Source organism: Pleurodeles waltl, chromosome 3_2 (genome assembly GCF_031143425.1).
Source record: "Pleurodeles waltl isolate 20211129_DDA chromosome 3_2, aPleWal1.hap1.20221129, whole genome shotgun sequence".
NCBI classification, from domain to species: Eukaryota; Metazoa; Chordata; class Amphibia; order Caudata; family Salamandridae; genus Pleurodeles; species Pleurodeles waltl.
In genome coordinates this window covers 195,895,656-195,912,090 of record NC_090441.1, presented here as the reverse complement: position 1 = coordinate 195,912,090, position 16,435 = coordinate 195,895,656, and the positions used below count along the sequence as shown (strand labels likewise).

General features: G+C 48.2%; 1 protein-coding gene across 2 annotated transcripts in view; it reads left to right on the top strand.

Moving 5' to 3' along the window:
* Positions 1-16,435, top strand: part of GMPPA (GDP-mannose pyrophosphorylase A) — a 113,089-nt gene that overhangs the window by 48,016 nt on the left and 48,638 nt on the right. For both annotated transcript variants that reach the window (XM_069227155.1, XM_069227156.1), the window contains exon 8: positions 13,496-13,630. In XM_069227155.1, the coding sequence (XP_069083256.1) occupies positions 13,496-13,630 (135 nt within the window). The remainder of the gene's footprint in view (positions 1-13,495; positions 13,631-16,435) is intronic.

Here is a 16,435-nt window from a genome sequence, read left to right as displayed (position 1 = left end):
ACTGACAGTGCGGTCGGAGCTGCTGGGCCGGAGATAAGCTTCTCTGTTCCTGCGGTATTAGGAGCCACCTTTCCACCAGGGTTTCTGCGCATACATGCACACAGACACCCACACGCACCCTGCATACACTCATTCACCAACGCTGACATACACGCATTCACTCACAAGCATCCATACACGCATTCACTTCAACACTCATACACGCATTCACTTCAACACTCATACTCGCATTCACTAAAACCCTCATACTCTCATTCACCACAGCACTCATACTTGCACTCACTCCAACATTCATACAAGCATACACACTTACATTCATACACACACACACTTCTACATTCATACACGCATTCAACTACGCATACATGCACACACACAGACAACACCCACTCACACACGCATGCACCACACCCCCCCTGTCGGACGATCGACCTACCTCATCTGGGGAGGAGGTCGTCTGGCAAGGAACTGGCGCTACCACCTCCGGCAGTGCCCGCCATCAGGACACCGCCAGGACATATTACAGGCCTCTGTCCGCTAGCACGACTACTGCTGGATTTCCACCCAAAATGTGGAGGAAATCCAGCAGTACTCGTAATATGGTGGGCGGAAGACCATCAGCACTGGCCGTCTTCTGGCGCCCGTGGGTTTGGCGGTCTTGCAAAAAGACCGTCAAAGTCAAAATGAGGGCCTATATGTTTTTATGACTAAATATTCTTCTTCTGCCCACAGTGTTGTAGCACTGACATATGTCTGACAGAGAGAATATAGTTTGCCTGCACCTTTTCCTTGTTGTGCCAGGTACTACGTGGCAAGGATTACACAGCATGTAGGTTTCCAAAGCAGGATTGGCAGCTGGAACCAGCACACATTAAATAATAACTAGCTTCCGTGATGGTTGGGAAGGGTGCATGGCTGCTGGCCTTATGTATACCCTAACAGCTGCAGTATGCTGAGAGACCGCTCACAGTGACATACGTCTTGGAGGCATTTTTTGGTATGGAGGTCATTATAGGATGTCCGTTGCCTCCTGGCAGGACACTCTGGTGAGAAGGTGGGTGCCCAGCTAGGGGGTTCTCAAATGATGAGGTAGAGCATCACTGGCGTTGTACAGTGCTTCCCTGGGAGGAGGGCACATGGAGAAATAGTGGGCAATCTGTGGGTGACATTCCGCCGGTGTAGGAAAGTACCATCTTGCCTGGCATGTTACCCCCATTTTTCACTGTATATATGTTGTTTTAGTTGTATGTGTCACTGGGACCCTGGTAACCCAGGGCCCCAGTGCTCATAAGTGTGCCTGTATGTGTTACCTGTGTAGTGACTAACTGTCTCACTGAGGCTCTGCTAATCAGAACCTCAGTGGTTATGCTCTCTCATTGCTTTCCAAATTGTCACTGACAGGCTAGTGACCATTTTTACCAATTTACATTGGCTTACTGGAACACCCTTATAATCCCCTAGTATATGGTACTGAGGTACCCAGGGTATTGGGGTTCCAGGAGATCCCTATGGGCTGCAGCATTTCTTTTGCCACCCATAGGGAGCTCTGACAATTCTTACACAGGCCTGCCACTGCAGCCTGAGTGAAATAACGTCCACGTTATTTCACAGCCATTTTACACTGCACTTAAGTAACTTATAAGTCACCTATATGTCTAACCTTTACCTGGTAAAGGTTAGGTGCAAAGTTACTTAGTGTGAGGGCACCCTGGCACTAGCCAAGGTGCCCCCACATTGTTCAGAGCCAATTCACTGAACTTTGTGAGTGCGGGGACACCATTACACGCGTGCACTACATATAGGTCACTACCTATATGTAGCTTCACCATGGTAACTCCGAATATGGCCATGTAACATGTCTATGATCATGGAATTGCCCCCTCTATGCCATCCTGGCATTGTTGGTACAATTCCATGATCCCAGTGGTCTGTAGCACAGACCCTGGTACTGCCAGACTGCCCTTCCTGGGGTTTCTCTGCAGCTGCTGCTGCTGCCAACCCCTCAGACAGGCATCTGCCCTCCTGGGGTCCAGCCAGGCCTGGCCCAGGATGGCAGAACAAAGAACTTCCTCTGAGAGAGGGTGTGACACCCTCTCCCTTTGGAAAATGGTGTGAAGGCAGGGGAGGAGTAGCCTCCCCCAGCCTCTGGAAATGCTTTGTTGGGCACAGAGGTGCCCAATTCTGCATAAGCCAGTCTACACCGGTTCAGGGACCCCTTAGCCCCTGCTCTGGCGCGAAACTGGACAAAGGAAAGGGGAGTGACCACTCCCCTGACCTGCACCTCCCCTGGGAGGTGTCCAGAGCTCCTCCAGGGTGCTCCAGACCTCTGCCATCTTGGAAACAGAGGTGCTGCTGGCACACTGGACTGCTCTGAGTGGCCAGTGCCACCAGGTGACGTCAGAGACTCCTTGTGATAGGCTCCTTCAGGTGTTAGTAGCCTTTCCTCTCTCCTAGGTAGCCAAACCCTCTTTTCTGGCTATTTAGGGTCTCTGTCTCTGGGGAAACTTTAGATAACGAATGCATGAGCTCAGCCGAGTTCCTCTGCATCTCCCTCTTCACCTTCTGATAAGGAATCGACCGCTGACCGCGCTGGAAGCCTGCAAACCTGCAACATAGTAGCAAAGACGACTACTGCAACTCTGTAACGCTGATCCTGCCGCCTTCTCGACTGTTTTCCTGCTTGTGCATGCTGTGGGGGTAGCCTGCCTCCTCTCTGCACCAGAAGCTCCGAAGAAATCTCCCGTGGGTCGACGGAATCTTCCCCCTGCAACCGCAGGCACCAAAAAGCTGCATCTCCGGTCCCTTGGGTCTCCTCTCAGCACGACGAGCGAGGTCCCTCGAATCCAGCGACACCGTCCAAGTGACCCCCACAGTCCAGTGACTCTTCAGCCCAAGTTTGGTGGAGGTAAGTCCTTGCCTCACCTCGCTGGGCTGCATTGCTGGGAACCGCGACTTTGCAAGCTTCTCCGGCCCCTGTGCACTTCCGGCGGAAATCCTTCGTGCACAGCCAAGCCTGGGTCCACGGCACTCTAACCTGCATTGCACGACTTTCTAAGTTGGTCTCCGGCGACGTGGGACTCCTTTGTGCAACTTCGGCGAGCACCGTTTCACGCATCCTCGTAGTGCCTGTTTCTGGCACTTCTCCGGGTGCTACCTGCTTCAGTGAGGGCTCTTTGTCTTGCTCGACGTCCCCTCTCTCTGCAGGTCCAATTTGCGACCTTCTGGTCCCTCCTGGGCCCCAGCAGCGTCCAAAAACGCCAAACGCACGATTTGCGTGTAGCAAGGCTTGTTGGCGTCCATCCGGCGGGAAAACACTTCTGCACGACTCTCCAAGGCGTGGGGGATCCATCCTCCAAAGGGGAAGTCTCTAGCCCTTGTCGTTCCTGCAGTATTCACAGTTCTTCAGCCTAGTAAGAGCTTCTTTGCACCAACCGCTGGCATTTCTTGGGCATCTGCCCATCTCCGAGCTGCTTGTGACTTTTGGACTTGGTCCCCTTGTTCCACAGGTACCCTCAGACAGGAATCCATCGTTGTTGCATTGCTGATTTGTGTTTTCCTTGCATTCTCCCTCTAACACGACTATTTTGTCCTTAGGGGAACTTTAGTGCACTTTGCACTCACTTTTCAGGGTCTTGGGGAGGGTTATTTTTCTAACTCTCACTATTTTCTAATAGTCCCAGCGACCCTCTACAAGGTCACATAGGTTTGGGGTCCATTCGTGGTTCGCATTCCACTTCTGGAGTATATGGTTTGTGTTGCCCCTATCCCTATGTTTCCCCATTGCATCCTATTGTAACTATACATTGTTTGCACTGTTTTCTAAGACTATACTGCATATTTTTGCTATTGTGTATATATATCTTGTGTATATTTCCTATCCTCTCACTGAGGGTACACTCTAAGATACTTTGGCATATTGTCATAAAAATAAAGTACCTTTATTTTTAGTATAACTGTGTATTGTGTTTTCTTATGATATTGTGCATATGACACTAAGTGGTACTGTAGTAGCTTCACACGTCTCCTAGTTCAGCCTAAGCTGCTCTGCTAAGCTACCATTATCTATCAGCCTAAGCTGCTAGACACCCTATACACTAATAAGGGATAACTGGGCCTGGTGCAAGGTGCAAGTACCCCTTGGTACTCACTACAAGCCAGTCCAGCCTCCTACATTGGTTGTGCAGTGGTGGGATAAGTGCTTTGAGACTACTTACCACTCTTGTCATTGTACTTTTCATAAGAGAAAAATATACAAAACAAGGTCAGTGTATATACACATAGCCAAAAAGTTTTGCATTTCCTCTTTTCACTCTTTTCTAAGTGCTGAAAAGTACTTCTAAACTTTCAAAAAGTTCTTAAAAGTTTAAAAAGTTTTTTTCTGTCTTTCCAAAAAGTTCTGAAAACTTTTTTCTCTTTGTCTATCACTTTAACTCTCTCTAAAAAATGTCTGGCACAGGCCAAAAAGTTGAACTGTCCAAACTTGCATATGATCACCTTAGCTGGAAAGGAGCAAGGAGTCTCTGCATAGAGAGAGGTTTGAGTGTAGGGAAGAATCCTTCTTTAGAACTATTAATTAATATGCTTAGAGTACAGGATAAGGCCATAAGTGCCCAATCTGTAGAAAAAGTAGCTAATGGTTCTCAATCTGATCCAGGGACTCCCCCAGGAAAAGGTTCAGGAAAGAAACTTCTCAGCCTGCCCATTACTAGACAGTCTAGCATAGTTGGTACAGAGGTTGAATCACATCATACTGATGATGTGCTCTCACATTATACTGGTAGCCAAGCTGTTAGGGTGCCCTCTGTATGGGACAGGTCTCCTTCTGTTCATTCCCATCATACCTCTGTATCTAGAAATGTCCCTCCCACCCACCCTGATGACAGATTGTTGGAAAGGGAGCTCAATAGATTGAGAGTGGAGCAAACCAGACTGAAGCTCAAGAAGCAACAGCTGGATTTGGATAGACAGTCTTTAGAAATAGAGAGGGAAAGACAGAAAATGGGTTTAGATACCCATGGTGGCAGCAGCAGTATTCCCCATAGTCATCCTGCAAAAGAGCATGATTCCAGGAATCTGCATAAGATAGTTCCCCCTTACAAGGAGGGGGATGACATTAACAAGTGGTTTGCTGCACTTGAGAGGGCCTGTGCTGTACAGGATGTCCCTCAAAGGCAGTGGGCTGCTATCCTATGGCTATCATTTACTGGAAAAGGTAGGGATAGGCTCCTTACTGTAAAAGAAAATGATGCTAACAATTTCCAAGTTCTTAAGAATGCACTCCTGGATGGTTATGGCTTAACCACTGAACAGTACAGGATCAAGTTCAGAGATACCAAAAAGGAGTCTTCACAAGACTGGGTTGATTTCATTGACCAGGCAGTGAAGGCCTTGGAGGGGTGGTTACATGGCAGTAAAGTTACTGATTATGACAGCCTGTATAACTTAATCCTGAGAGAGCATATTCTTAATAATTGTGTGTCTGATTTGTTGCACCAGTACTTGGTGGACTCTGATCTGACCTCTCCCCAAGAATTGGGAAAGAAGGCAGACAAATGGGTCAGAACAAGAGTGAACAGAAAAGTTCATACAGGGGGTGACAAAGATGGCAACAAAAAGAAGGATGGTAAGTCTTCTGACAAGGGTGGGGACAAATCTAAAAATGAGTCTTCATCAGGCCCACAAAAACACTCTGGTGGGGGTGGTGGGCCCAAACCCTCCTCTAATCAGAACAAGGAAAAGAAACCATGGTGCTATTTATGTAAGATAAAAGGCCATTGGACAACAGATCCCAGTTGTCCAAAGAAAGGCACCACAGCTCCTACCACTACAACCCCTACTGCTACACCTAGTGTCCCTACTAATAGCAGTGGTGGTGGGAGCAAACCTACTAATAGCCAATCCAAGGGAGTAGCTGGGCTCACTTTTGGTAATTTAGTTGGGGTTGGTCTGATTAGGGAGACCACAGAGGCTACTTTAGTCTCTGAAGGGGCTATTGACTTAGCCACTTTGGTTGCTTGCCCCCATAACTTGGAGAAGTACAAGCAACTAACCCTAATAAATGGTGTTGAGGTCCAGGCTTACAGGGACACAGGTGCCAGTGTCACAATGGTGATTGAGAAACTGGTGCACCCTGAACAACACATACTTGGACACCAGTACCAAGTAACCGATGCTCACAACATAACACAAAGCCACCCCATGGCTGTTGTAAATCTCAACTGGGGGGGGGTATCTGGTCCAAAGAAAGTTGTGGTAGCTTCAGATTTACCTGTAGACTGTCTATTAGGGAACGATTTGGAGACATCAGCTTGGTCAGATGTGGAGTTGGAGGCCCATGCAGCAATGCTGGGCATCCCAGGGCATATTTTTGCTTTGACAAGGGCTCAGGCCAAAAAGCAAAAAGGACAGGGAAGCTTGGATCCTGGAACAATGGACCAAGTGCTCCCTAAAGCTAGGGCTAGTAGAAGCAAACCACTTCCTACTATCCCTCCCTCTACAGTGGATTCTAATTCTGAGGAAGAAGAATTCCCTCCCTGTGCAGAACCTACACCAGAGGAGCTGGAAGCAGACACTGCTGAGCTTTTGGGTGAAGGGGGGCCTGCCAGAGAGGAGCTGAGTGTGGCACAGCAAACCTGTCCCACATTAGAGGGTCTCAGACAGCAAGCTGTCAAACAGGCTAATGGGGATGTCAGTGACTCACACAGAGTTTACTGGGAGGACAACCTCTTGTACACTGAGCATAGGGATCCTAAACCTGGAGCTGCCAGGAGATTAGTGATTCCTCAGGAGTACAGAAAGTTCCTCCTAACACTGGCACATGACATTCCCTTAGCTGGGCACCTGGGTCAAATGAAAACTTGGGACAGATTGGTACCACTGTTTCATTGGCCTAGGATGTCTGAGGACACAAAAGAATTTTGTAAGTCCTGTGAAACCTGTCAAGCCAGTGGCAAGACAGGTGGCACTCCAAAGGCACCCCTTATCCCACTGCCTGTGGTTGGGGTTCCCTTTGAAAGGGTAGGGGTTGACATAGTTGGCCCCCTTGACCCTCCTACTGCTTCAGGCAATAGGTTTATCTTAGTGGTAGTGGACCATGCCACAAGGTATCCTGAAGCAATTCCTTTAAGGACCACTACAGCTCCTGCAGTAGCAAAGGCCCTCCTGGGAATATTTTCCAGGGTGGGCTTCCCAAAGGAAGTAGTATCAGACAGAGGAAGCAATTTCATGTCTGCATACTTAAAGGCCATGTGGAAGGAGTGTGGTGTAACTTACAAGTTCACAACACCCTATCATCCACAAACAAATGGACTGGTGGAGAGATTTAATAAAACTCTCAAAGGCATGATTATGGGACTCCCTGAAAAACTCCGCAGGAGATGGGATATCCTTCTACCATGCCTCCTTTTTGCCTACAGGGAGGTACCCCAGAAAGGAGTGGGCTTCAGCCCCTTTGAACTTCTTTTTGGACACCCTGTTAGGGGTCCACTCACACTTGTAAAGGAGGGTTGGGAACAACCTTTAAAAGCTCCTAAGCAGGATATTGTGGACTATGTACTTGGCCTCAGATCAAGGATGGCTGAGTACATGAAAAAGGCCAGTAAAAACCTTCAGGCCAGCCAAGAGCTCCAGAAGCAATGGCATGATCAGAAGGCTGTTTTGGTTCAGTACCAACCAGGGCAGAAAGTGTGGGTCTTGGAGCCTGTGGCCCCAAGAGCACTCCAAGATAAATGGAGTGGTCCACACACAATTGTTGAAAAGAAGGGTGAAGTCACCTACTTGGTTGACTTAGGCACTGCCAGGAGTCCCCTTAGGGTGCTCCATGTCAACCGCCTGAAACCCTACTATGACAGGGCTGATCTCACCCTGCTCATGGCAACAGATGAGGGACAGGAAGAAGACAGTGATCCTCTACCTGATCTCTTCTCTTCCACAGAACAAGATGCTCTTGTGGAAGGGGTAGTTTTGGCTGATTGTCTTACTGCTGAGCAGAAAGATAATTGCATAAATCTCCTAGGACAATTTTCAGAACTCTTCTCCATTGTGCCAGGCACCACTTCTTGGTGTGAGCACACTATAGATACTGGAGACAGTTTACCTGTCAAAAGTAAGATCTATAGGCAGCCTGACCATGTCAGGGACTGCATAAAGCAAGAAGTTCAGAAGATGTTGGAACTAGGAGTGGTTGAACACTCTGACAGTCCATGGGCTTCTCCTGTGGTACTGGTACCAAAACCCAATTCTAAAGATGGAAAGAAGGAAATGAGGTTTTGTGTAGACTATAGAGGTCTCAACTTGGTAACCAAAACAGATGCTCACCCTATACCCAGGGCTGATGAGCTAATAGATACACTGGCATCTGCCAAGTATCTAAGCACTTTTGATTTGACTGCAGGGTATTGGCAGATCAAAATGTCAGAAGATGCTAAACCTAAGACTGCATTTTCTACCATTGGAGGACATTACCAGTTTACTGTAATGCCTTTTGGTTTGAAAAATGCACCTGCCACTTTTCAGAGGTTGGTGAACACAGTCCTGCAAGGGCTGGAGGCTTTCAGTGCAGCATATTTGGATGATATAGCTGTCTTTAGCTCCAGCTGGGATGATCACCTGGTCCACCTTTGGAAAGTTTTGGAGGCCCTGCAAAAGGCAGGCCTCACTATCAAGGCTTCAAAGTGCCAGATAGGGCAGGGTAAGGTGGTTTATCTGGGACACCTTGTTGGTGGGGAACAGATTGCACCACTTCAGGGGAAAATCCAAACTATTATTGATTGGATTCCCCCTACCACTCAGACTCAGGTGAGAGCCTTCCTAGGCCTCACTGGGTATTACAGGAGGTTCATTAAGAACTATGGCTCCATTGCAGCCCCTCTTAATGACCTCACATCCAAGAAAATGCCTAAAAAGGTATTATGGACAGCAAACTGTCAGAAAGCTTTTGAGGAGCTGAAGCAGGCCATGTGCTCTGCACCTGTCCTGAAAAGCCCTTGTTACTCTAAAAAATTCTATGTCCAAACTGATGCATCTGAATTAGGAGTAGGGGCAGTCCTATCACAACTTAATTCTGAGGGCCAGGATCAACCTGTTGCTTTTATTAGTAGAAGGTTGACCCCTAGAGAAAAGCGTTGGTCTGCCATTGAGAGGGAGGCCTTTGCTGTGGTCTGGGCTCTGAAGAAGTTGAGGCCATACCTGTTTGGCACTCACTTCATTGTTCAGACAGACCACAAACCTCTACTTTGGCTAAAACAAATGAAAGGTGAAAATCCTAAATTGTTGAGGTGGTCCATATCCCTACAGGGAATGGACTATACAGTGGAACATAGACCTGGGAGTAGCCACTCCAATGCAGATGGACTCTCCAGATATTTCCACTTAGACAATGAAGACTCATCAGGTAATGGCTAGTCTTATTGTCCTTCGTTTGGGGGGGGGTTGTGTAGGAAAGTACCATCTTGCCTGGCATGTTACCCCCATTTTTCACTGTATATATGTTGTTTTAGTTGTATGTGTCACTGGGACCCTGGTAACCCAGGGCCCCAGTGCTCATAAGTGTGCCTGTATGTGTTACCTGTGTAGTGACTAACTGTCTCACTGAGGCTCTGCTAATCAGAACCTCAGTGGTTATGCTCTCTCATTGCTTTCCAAATTGTCACTGACAGGCTAGTGACCATTTTTACCAATTTACATTGGCTTACTGGAACACCCTTATAATCCCCTAGTATATGGTACTGAGGTACCCAGGGTATTGGGGTTCCAGGAGATCCCTATGGGCTGCAGCATTTCTTTTGCCACCCATAGGGAGCTCTGACAATTCTTACACAGGCCTGCCACTGCAGCCTGAGTGAAATAACGTCCACGTTATTTCACAGCCATTTTACACTGCACTTAAGTAACTTATAAGTCACCTATATGTCTAACCTTTACCTGGTAAAGGTTCGGTGCAAAGTTACTTAGTGTGAGGGCACCCTGGCACTAGCCAAGGTGCCCCCACATTGTTCAGAGCCAATTCACTGAACTTTGTGAGTGCGGGGACACCATTACACGCGTGCACTACATATAGGTCACTACCTATATGTAGCTTCACCATGGTAACTCCGAATATGGCCATGTAACATGTCTATGATCATGGAATTGCCCCCTCTATGCCATCCTGGCATTGTTGGTACAATTCCATGATCCCAGTGGTCTGTAGCACAGACCCTGGTACTGCCAGACTGCCCTTCCTGGGGTTTCTCTGCAGCTGCTGCTGCTGCCAACCCCTCAGACAGGCATCTGCCCTCCTGGGGTCCAGCCAGGCCTGGCCCAGGATGGCAGAACAAAGAACTTCCTCTGAGAGAGGGTGTGACACCCTCTCCCTTTGGAAAATGGTGTGAAGGCAGGGGAGGAGTAGCCTCCCCCAGCCTCTGGAAATGCTTTGTTGGGCACAGAGGTGCCCAATTCTGCATAAGCCAGTCTACACCGGTTCAGGGACCCCTTAGCCCCTGCTCTGGCGCGAAACTGGACAAAGGAAAGGGGAGTGACCACTCCCCTGACCTGCACCTCCCCTGGGAGGTGTCCAGAGCTCCTCCAGGGTGCTCCAGACCTCTGCCATCTTGGAAACAGAGGTGCTGCTGGCACACTGGACTGCTCTGAGTGGCCAGTGCCACCAGGTGACGTCAGAGACTCCTTGTGATAGGCTCCTTCAGGTGTTAGTAGCCTTTCCTCTCTCCTAGGTAGCCAAACCCTCTTTTCTGGCTATTTAGGGTCTCTGTCTCTGGGGAAACTTTAGATAACGAATGCATGAGCTCAGCCGAGTTCCTCTGCATCTCCCTCTTCACCTTCTGATAAGGAATCGACCGCTGACCGCGCTGGAAGCCTGCAAACCTGCAACATAGTAGCAAAGACGACTACTGCAACTCTGTAACGCTGATCCTGCCGCCTTCTCGACTGTTTTCCTGCTTGTGCATGCTGTGGGGGTAGCCTGCCTCCTCTCTGCACCAGAAGCTCCGAAGAAATCTCCCGTGGGTCGACGGAATCTTCCCCCTGCAACCGCAGGCACCAAAAAGCTGCATCTCCGGTCCCTTGGGTCTCCTCTCAGCACGACGAGCGAGGTCCCTCGAATCCAGCGACACCGTCCAAGTGACCCCCACAGTCCAGTGACTCTTCAGCCCAAGTTTGGTGGAGGTAAGTCCTTGCCTCACCTCGCTGGGCTGCATTGCTGGGAACCGCGACTTTGCAAGCTTCTCCGGCCCCTGTGCACTTCCGGCGGAAATCCTTCGTGCACAGCCAAGCCTGGGTCCACGGCACTCTAACCTGCATTGCACGACTTTCTAAGTTGGTCTCCGGCGACGTGGGACTCCTTTGTGCAACTTCGGCGAGCACCGTTTCACGCATCCTCGTAGTGCCTGTTTCTGGCACTTCTCCGGGTGCTACCTGCTTCAGTGAGGGCTCTTTGTCTTGCTCGACGTCCCCTCTCTCTGCAGGTCCAATTTGCGACCTTCTGGTCCCTCCTGGGCCCCAGCAGCGTCCAAAAACGCCAAACGCACGATTTGCGTGTAGCAAGGCTTGTTGGCGTCCATCCGGCGGGAAAACACTTCTGCACGACTCTCCAAGGCGTGGGGGATCCATCCTCCAAAGGGGAAGTCTCTAGCCCTTGTCGTTCCTGCAGTATTCACAGTTCTTCAGCCTAGTAAGAGCTTCTTTGCACCAACCGCTGGCATTTCTTGGGCATCTGCCCATCTCCGAGCTGCTTGTGACTTTTGGACTTGGTCCCCTTGTTCCACAGGTACCCTCAGACAGGAATCCATCGTTGTTGCATTGCTGATTTGTGTTTTCCTTGCATTCTCCCTCTAACACGACTATTTTGTCCTTAGGGGAACTTTAGTGCACTTTGCACTCACTTTTCAGGGTCTTGGGGAGGGTTATTTTTCTAACTCTCACTATTTTCTAATAGTCCCAGCGACCCTCTACAAGGTCACATAGGTTTGGGGTCCATTCGTGGTTCGCATTCCACTTCTGGAGTATATGGTTTGTGTTGCCCCTATCCCTATGTTTCCCCATTGCATCCTATTGTAACTATACATTGTTTGCACTGTTTTCTAAGACTATACTGCATATTTTTGCTATTGTGTATATATATCTTGTGTATATTTCCTATCCTCTCACTGAGGGTACACTCTAAGATACTTTGGCATATTGTCATAAAAATAAAGTACCTTTATTTTTAGTATAACTGTGTATTGTGTTTTCTTATGATATTGTGCATATGACACTAAGTGGTACTGTAGTAGCTTCACACGTCTCCTAGTTCAGCCTAAGCTGCTCTGCTAAGCTACCATTATCTATCAGCCTAAGCTGCTAGACACCCTATACACTAATAAGGGATAACTGGGCCTGGTGCAAGGTGCAAGTACCCCTTGGTACTCACTACAAGCCAGTCCAGCCTCCTACAGCCGGGTCACAGACTTTAGTCAGACACACTGGAAATGATATTGGTGTCTTTACACTTTGTCCTAGATTTTAGCAGGACGACACTGATGTTCTATTAATAGAACGGGACGCTAGACATTGAATCAGAGGTATAACGTGAGATCAATCAGTGGGGAACTCCTGGATAGAGCATAGGTGCTGTCCCATTGTGCGACCCTTCACAGGGGACTCCTGTCATGCAGGATTAGTGTCACTGGACAGCAGTCTCGAGAGAGCTCTGTAAGCCTCTTTGTATGATTTCCTGGTGAAATGGTTACACGGGGCTTGGATTCACGTGGTTATCTCACTTGTGCAATAAAGTAGCTCACGCTTGTCACATGGTGAAGGTAACTGGTGATATTGATAACTCACAGGGTGAGGTGCGCACCAATCATGTGGCATTAGTATTTGAGAGTGTGTCAGTGAGTGCAAGTCTGCACAATGCTTGGTCCTCAAGAGGCAAAGGGTGTTTGTGTGTCTCATTTGTTCTGGAAATCTAGCTGTATTTGCGCATGTAACCCGAGGCAGGGTCTCTATTTAGCTGGTGGTCTATCAAGCACTGTTATCCTTTATGGTAGGGTCTTCGAACTGGAGGACTGGAAATGTATTTGGATCATCTGACATGGAGCGATGGTGGTGTTCAGAAGAGTGCCACTTGATGGAGTTGCACGGGACGACGAAGGACTGGGAGACTACAGCAAAGTGTGGAAAGCGTATGGGTGGTCTGACACGGAGAGCTGTGCTTGTGTCTGGGCAGCAGGCTCGGTATGTAAGAGCGGAAGTGTGAAGGCTGCAAAGGTGTGTATTAGCATGAGGGTGATTGAAAAGGCTCAGGAGAATGGAGGTACACTGGGTTGTGGACAGAGATACATATGTGAAGTCACAGTGGCAAGGATTGATGTTCAGGCCTGGAGGGTTGTGTCACTGAGCGAGTGGTTGGAGTGGTGCAGTGTTGTGGAGGGAATGACTGTGTTCAGGGCCAGGAATTATTTTTCCTATTCCCTTCAGAGTCAATCATTCCTTTGCTGACTTTTCTTTTCCTGCCACACAGTGAGGAAACTTCCAATGGCTGGCACCGAGCAGAGGTCATACGCCTGGAGCAGGACATCTTCACCGCCCTGGCTGGGCGCGGCTGCCTCTACGTGTACAAAACGGATGGCTTCTGGAGTCAGATCAAATCTGCAGGGTGAGTGAGAGGGAGGGAGTTATTACTGGGGGTTGTGGAAGGTGAGAGGAGGTTGAGGAATGGAGTAGAGTGGTGCAGTGTCCAAATCCTTTCAAGGACCTGCTGTGGAGAGACAAGAGGTTTATCCTGTTGGTGAAATCTATCTGAACAAACCGCGTTCTTATGAGAATGAGAGATGTGCTCTACTCAACTTTTTGTGTGTTCACTTCTGAATTGTACATTTTTGTAACAATTATTTTTGGAGATCATTGCAGAAGGTGAGCATCCACTTAGCATCGCCTGATTTTATCGCAGGATTCAGAGTTTGACTGGTAACAAATAGGTCTGGTTTTAATGCAAACAAAATCTGCACAGGTCCCCCATTATCAACCTGTTTTCTCTACACAAATTCTGTTGAGGTGTGGATGAATTTGCATGGGCGGAGGGGAGAACCCTGGGAGCGCAGTAATTCAGCACATCAAAATCCAAAATGAGATATTAACCAACTCCATGCTCCACTCACAATGAGGTTGTATTTGTTACGTAGTGAATTTTTTTGTCATGCACGCTGCAAATTAAAAGTTTGCTCTGCACTTTGAGAATCAATGCTATTCTTATGTTACTAAATGAGACTCGTTTATCTGCCTTTGAAGAGTGAAAGGCAGTCAGTTCTGCCAGTATTTGGACCTGAATTTTTTAGGCAGCAGGCTCTCCCCCAAAGGAGCGAGTGTTCAATGCTGCACTGAGAGTCTTCTGACACTGCGAGGTGATGGATCCATGGTGGGTGATAAGTTCTCGTTCTTACAGCGGGTCAGCAGGATGACAAGGTTCCAATCAGATCAGTGCTCAGACTGTGGCCTCCTTGGAGTCCCTCTCTCTTGAGCTTGTCTTTAGGTCCATTTGGCCCAAGGGTAGATCTGAATGCTGGCATCTAGTTTACAATGCCCGTTGGATTACACTCATTCCTCAGATGTGCAGGTAATTGCTGAGTGATGCCAGGCTATCTAATCCTTATCCTCGTTGCACTTGTGAACAGCTTCGGAAGTGCCTCTGTGGGCCTGCTAACTCTCCCATGAGTTCATCTGGTTGCAGTGGCATCTATGTACATTTTCAGGGCCTGGAACAGTTTTGGAAATCGTGCCTGGAGCAGATCCTAAGGAAGGCATTTGTACGGAAGGATGCTGAATGGGGGGGGGGGAGGGTATGCAATAAAATGGCTCTCTATGACTAGGGCCACTTCTAGGAATTCTTCTAGAATGTATGCACAGTTTACGTTTCCTGAGTGCCTGACAATAGAGTCTTTGTATCTACAGTCTAAAACAGTGCCTTTCAAACCTTTGAGAACCACAACTCAGTTTTTAATAGACAAACTGTCATGACCCACCTAGCTGTAATGGACATGAAGTGAGGTTTTAATTTTTATTTTGCTAACTTTATTTTAACTTTTCCTAAAACAGCACCGACAGTACGATGCATAAATCAAAAAGTAGTCAATCACATTCAGGACACCCCTACAAAAATCTTGTAAGCCTCTCCCCCACCCCAACAGAATATATATGCACACATGGACCAACTGTGGGTCCTCTGTCTAGGATGCACCATCAGACAGGTTCTTCACCTCATTATCATGTATTGGATCTTTCATAAATTCACATGCTTGACTCATCCCCGTCGACGAAGTGGGAGTCCCACGGTACATAAAATAGCAATAATTAACAAATATTTTTTTTTTGCCATAGGCTATAATGGAGCCAGCAATTGCTCACAGAGCCTATCCATGTCCTTTTGTGAAATGACCCAAACCTGCCTGCTGTTTAATCAGGCACCAGCACCATCTAGAACCTTCTCCAGAGAAGCTCCCTTCCTCAGATTTACCAACCACGAGAGCCTCAACATAGAGATTCTGTACAGATGCCTTCATCCTTAATCCAGGATTTACAATCTATGCTACAGGATTATAGGAACAGGTTCCCACTGGCAGCGGAAGATCAACCACCAGCGCCAGTTTCTCCGGTGACACCAATGTCCCTCCTCCTCCAGCTACTCCAAGATTGACATCCCATTCGGTGTTAGCTGCACCCCCTAGAGACGAAGGTTCCACTTCAGGGGAAGAGGAAGGAGAAATTTCCACTCCACAACATCCTACCGAGGAATGGGATGATTACTTGGCCCCCACTCCTTCACCACCACCTCCTCGCCCCTCTGATTCTCCACCCGAGGACATAGATGGTTTCCATAATCTTATGGACAGAGCCGCGGTACGCTTCCACCTTCCAACATCTGTCTCCCAGTCGGAATGTTTCCTACATGATTTTAAGGAGCAATCTCGAAAGTCCGTACGGTCCATTCCGATTATTGATTTCATATGGAGCGAAGGTACAAAGATTATGCGAAACCCGGCTACGGTTCCTCCAGTTCCGCAAAAACTGGACAAGAAATACAAGGCAACCCAAGATTCTCCGGCATGCCTTACTGGCCATCCAAAGCCTGACTCAGTGATCTCACAGGCTGCTCAAAGGTGCTCCAAAAACCCATTGACGCCTATCTCTACTCCTCCAGATAAGGAAGGACGGAGATTGGACAATATAGGCAAAAGATTCCCCTCCATGTCAGCAATCACTGTCAGGGCAGCAAAATCTTTGGCAATTCTAGGTCGATATGACCGCCAAATGTGGTCCGACATGCAATCTTTCCTTGACCTCATCCCTGAAAGTAAATAAGCAGAGGCACGGAAGATCCTCCAAGAGGGTGAGCGTACGTCGGAAGAAATTATCGACTGCGCTCTTGACATAGCCTCTACTGGTTTTCGTCAACTAGCAGGTGCCG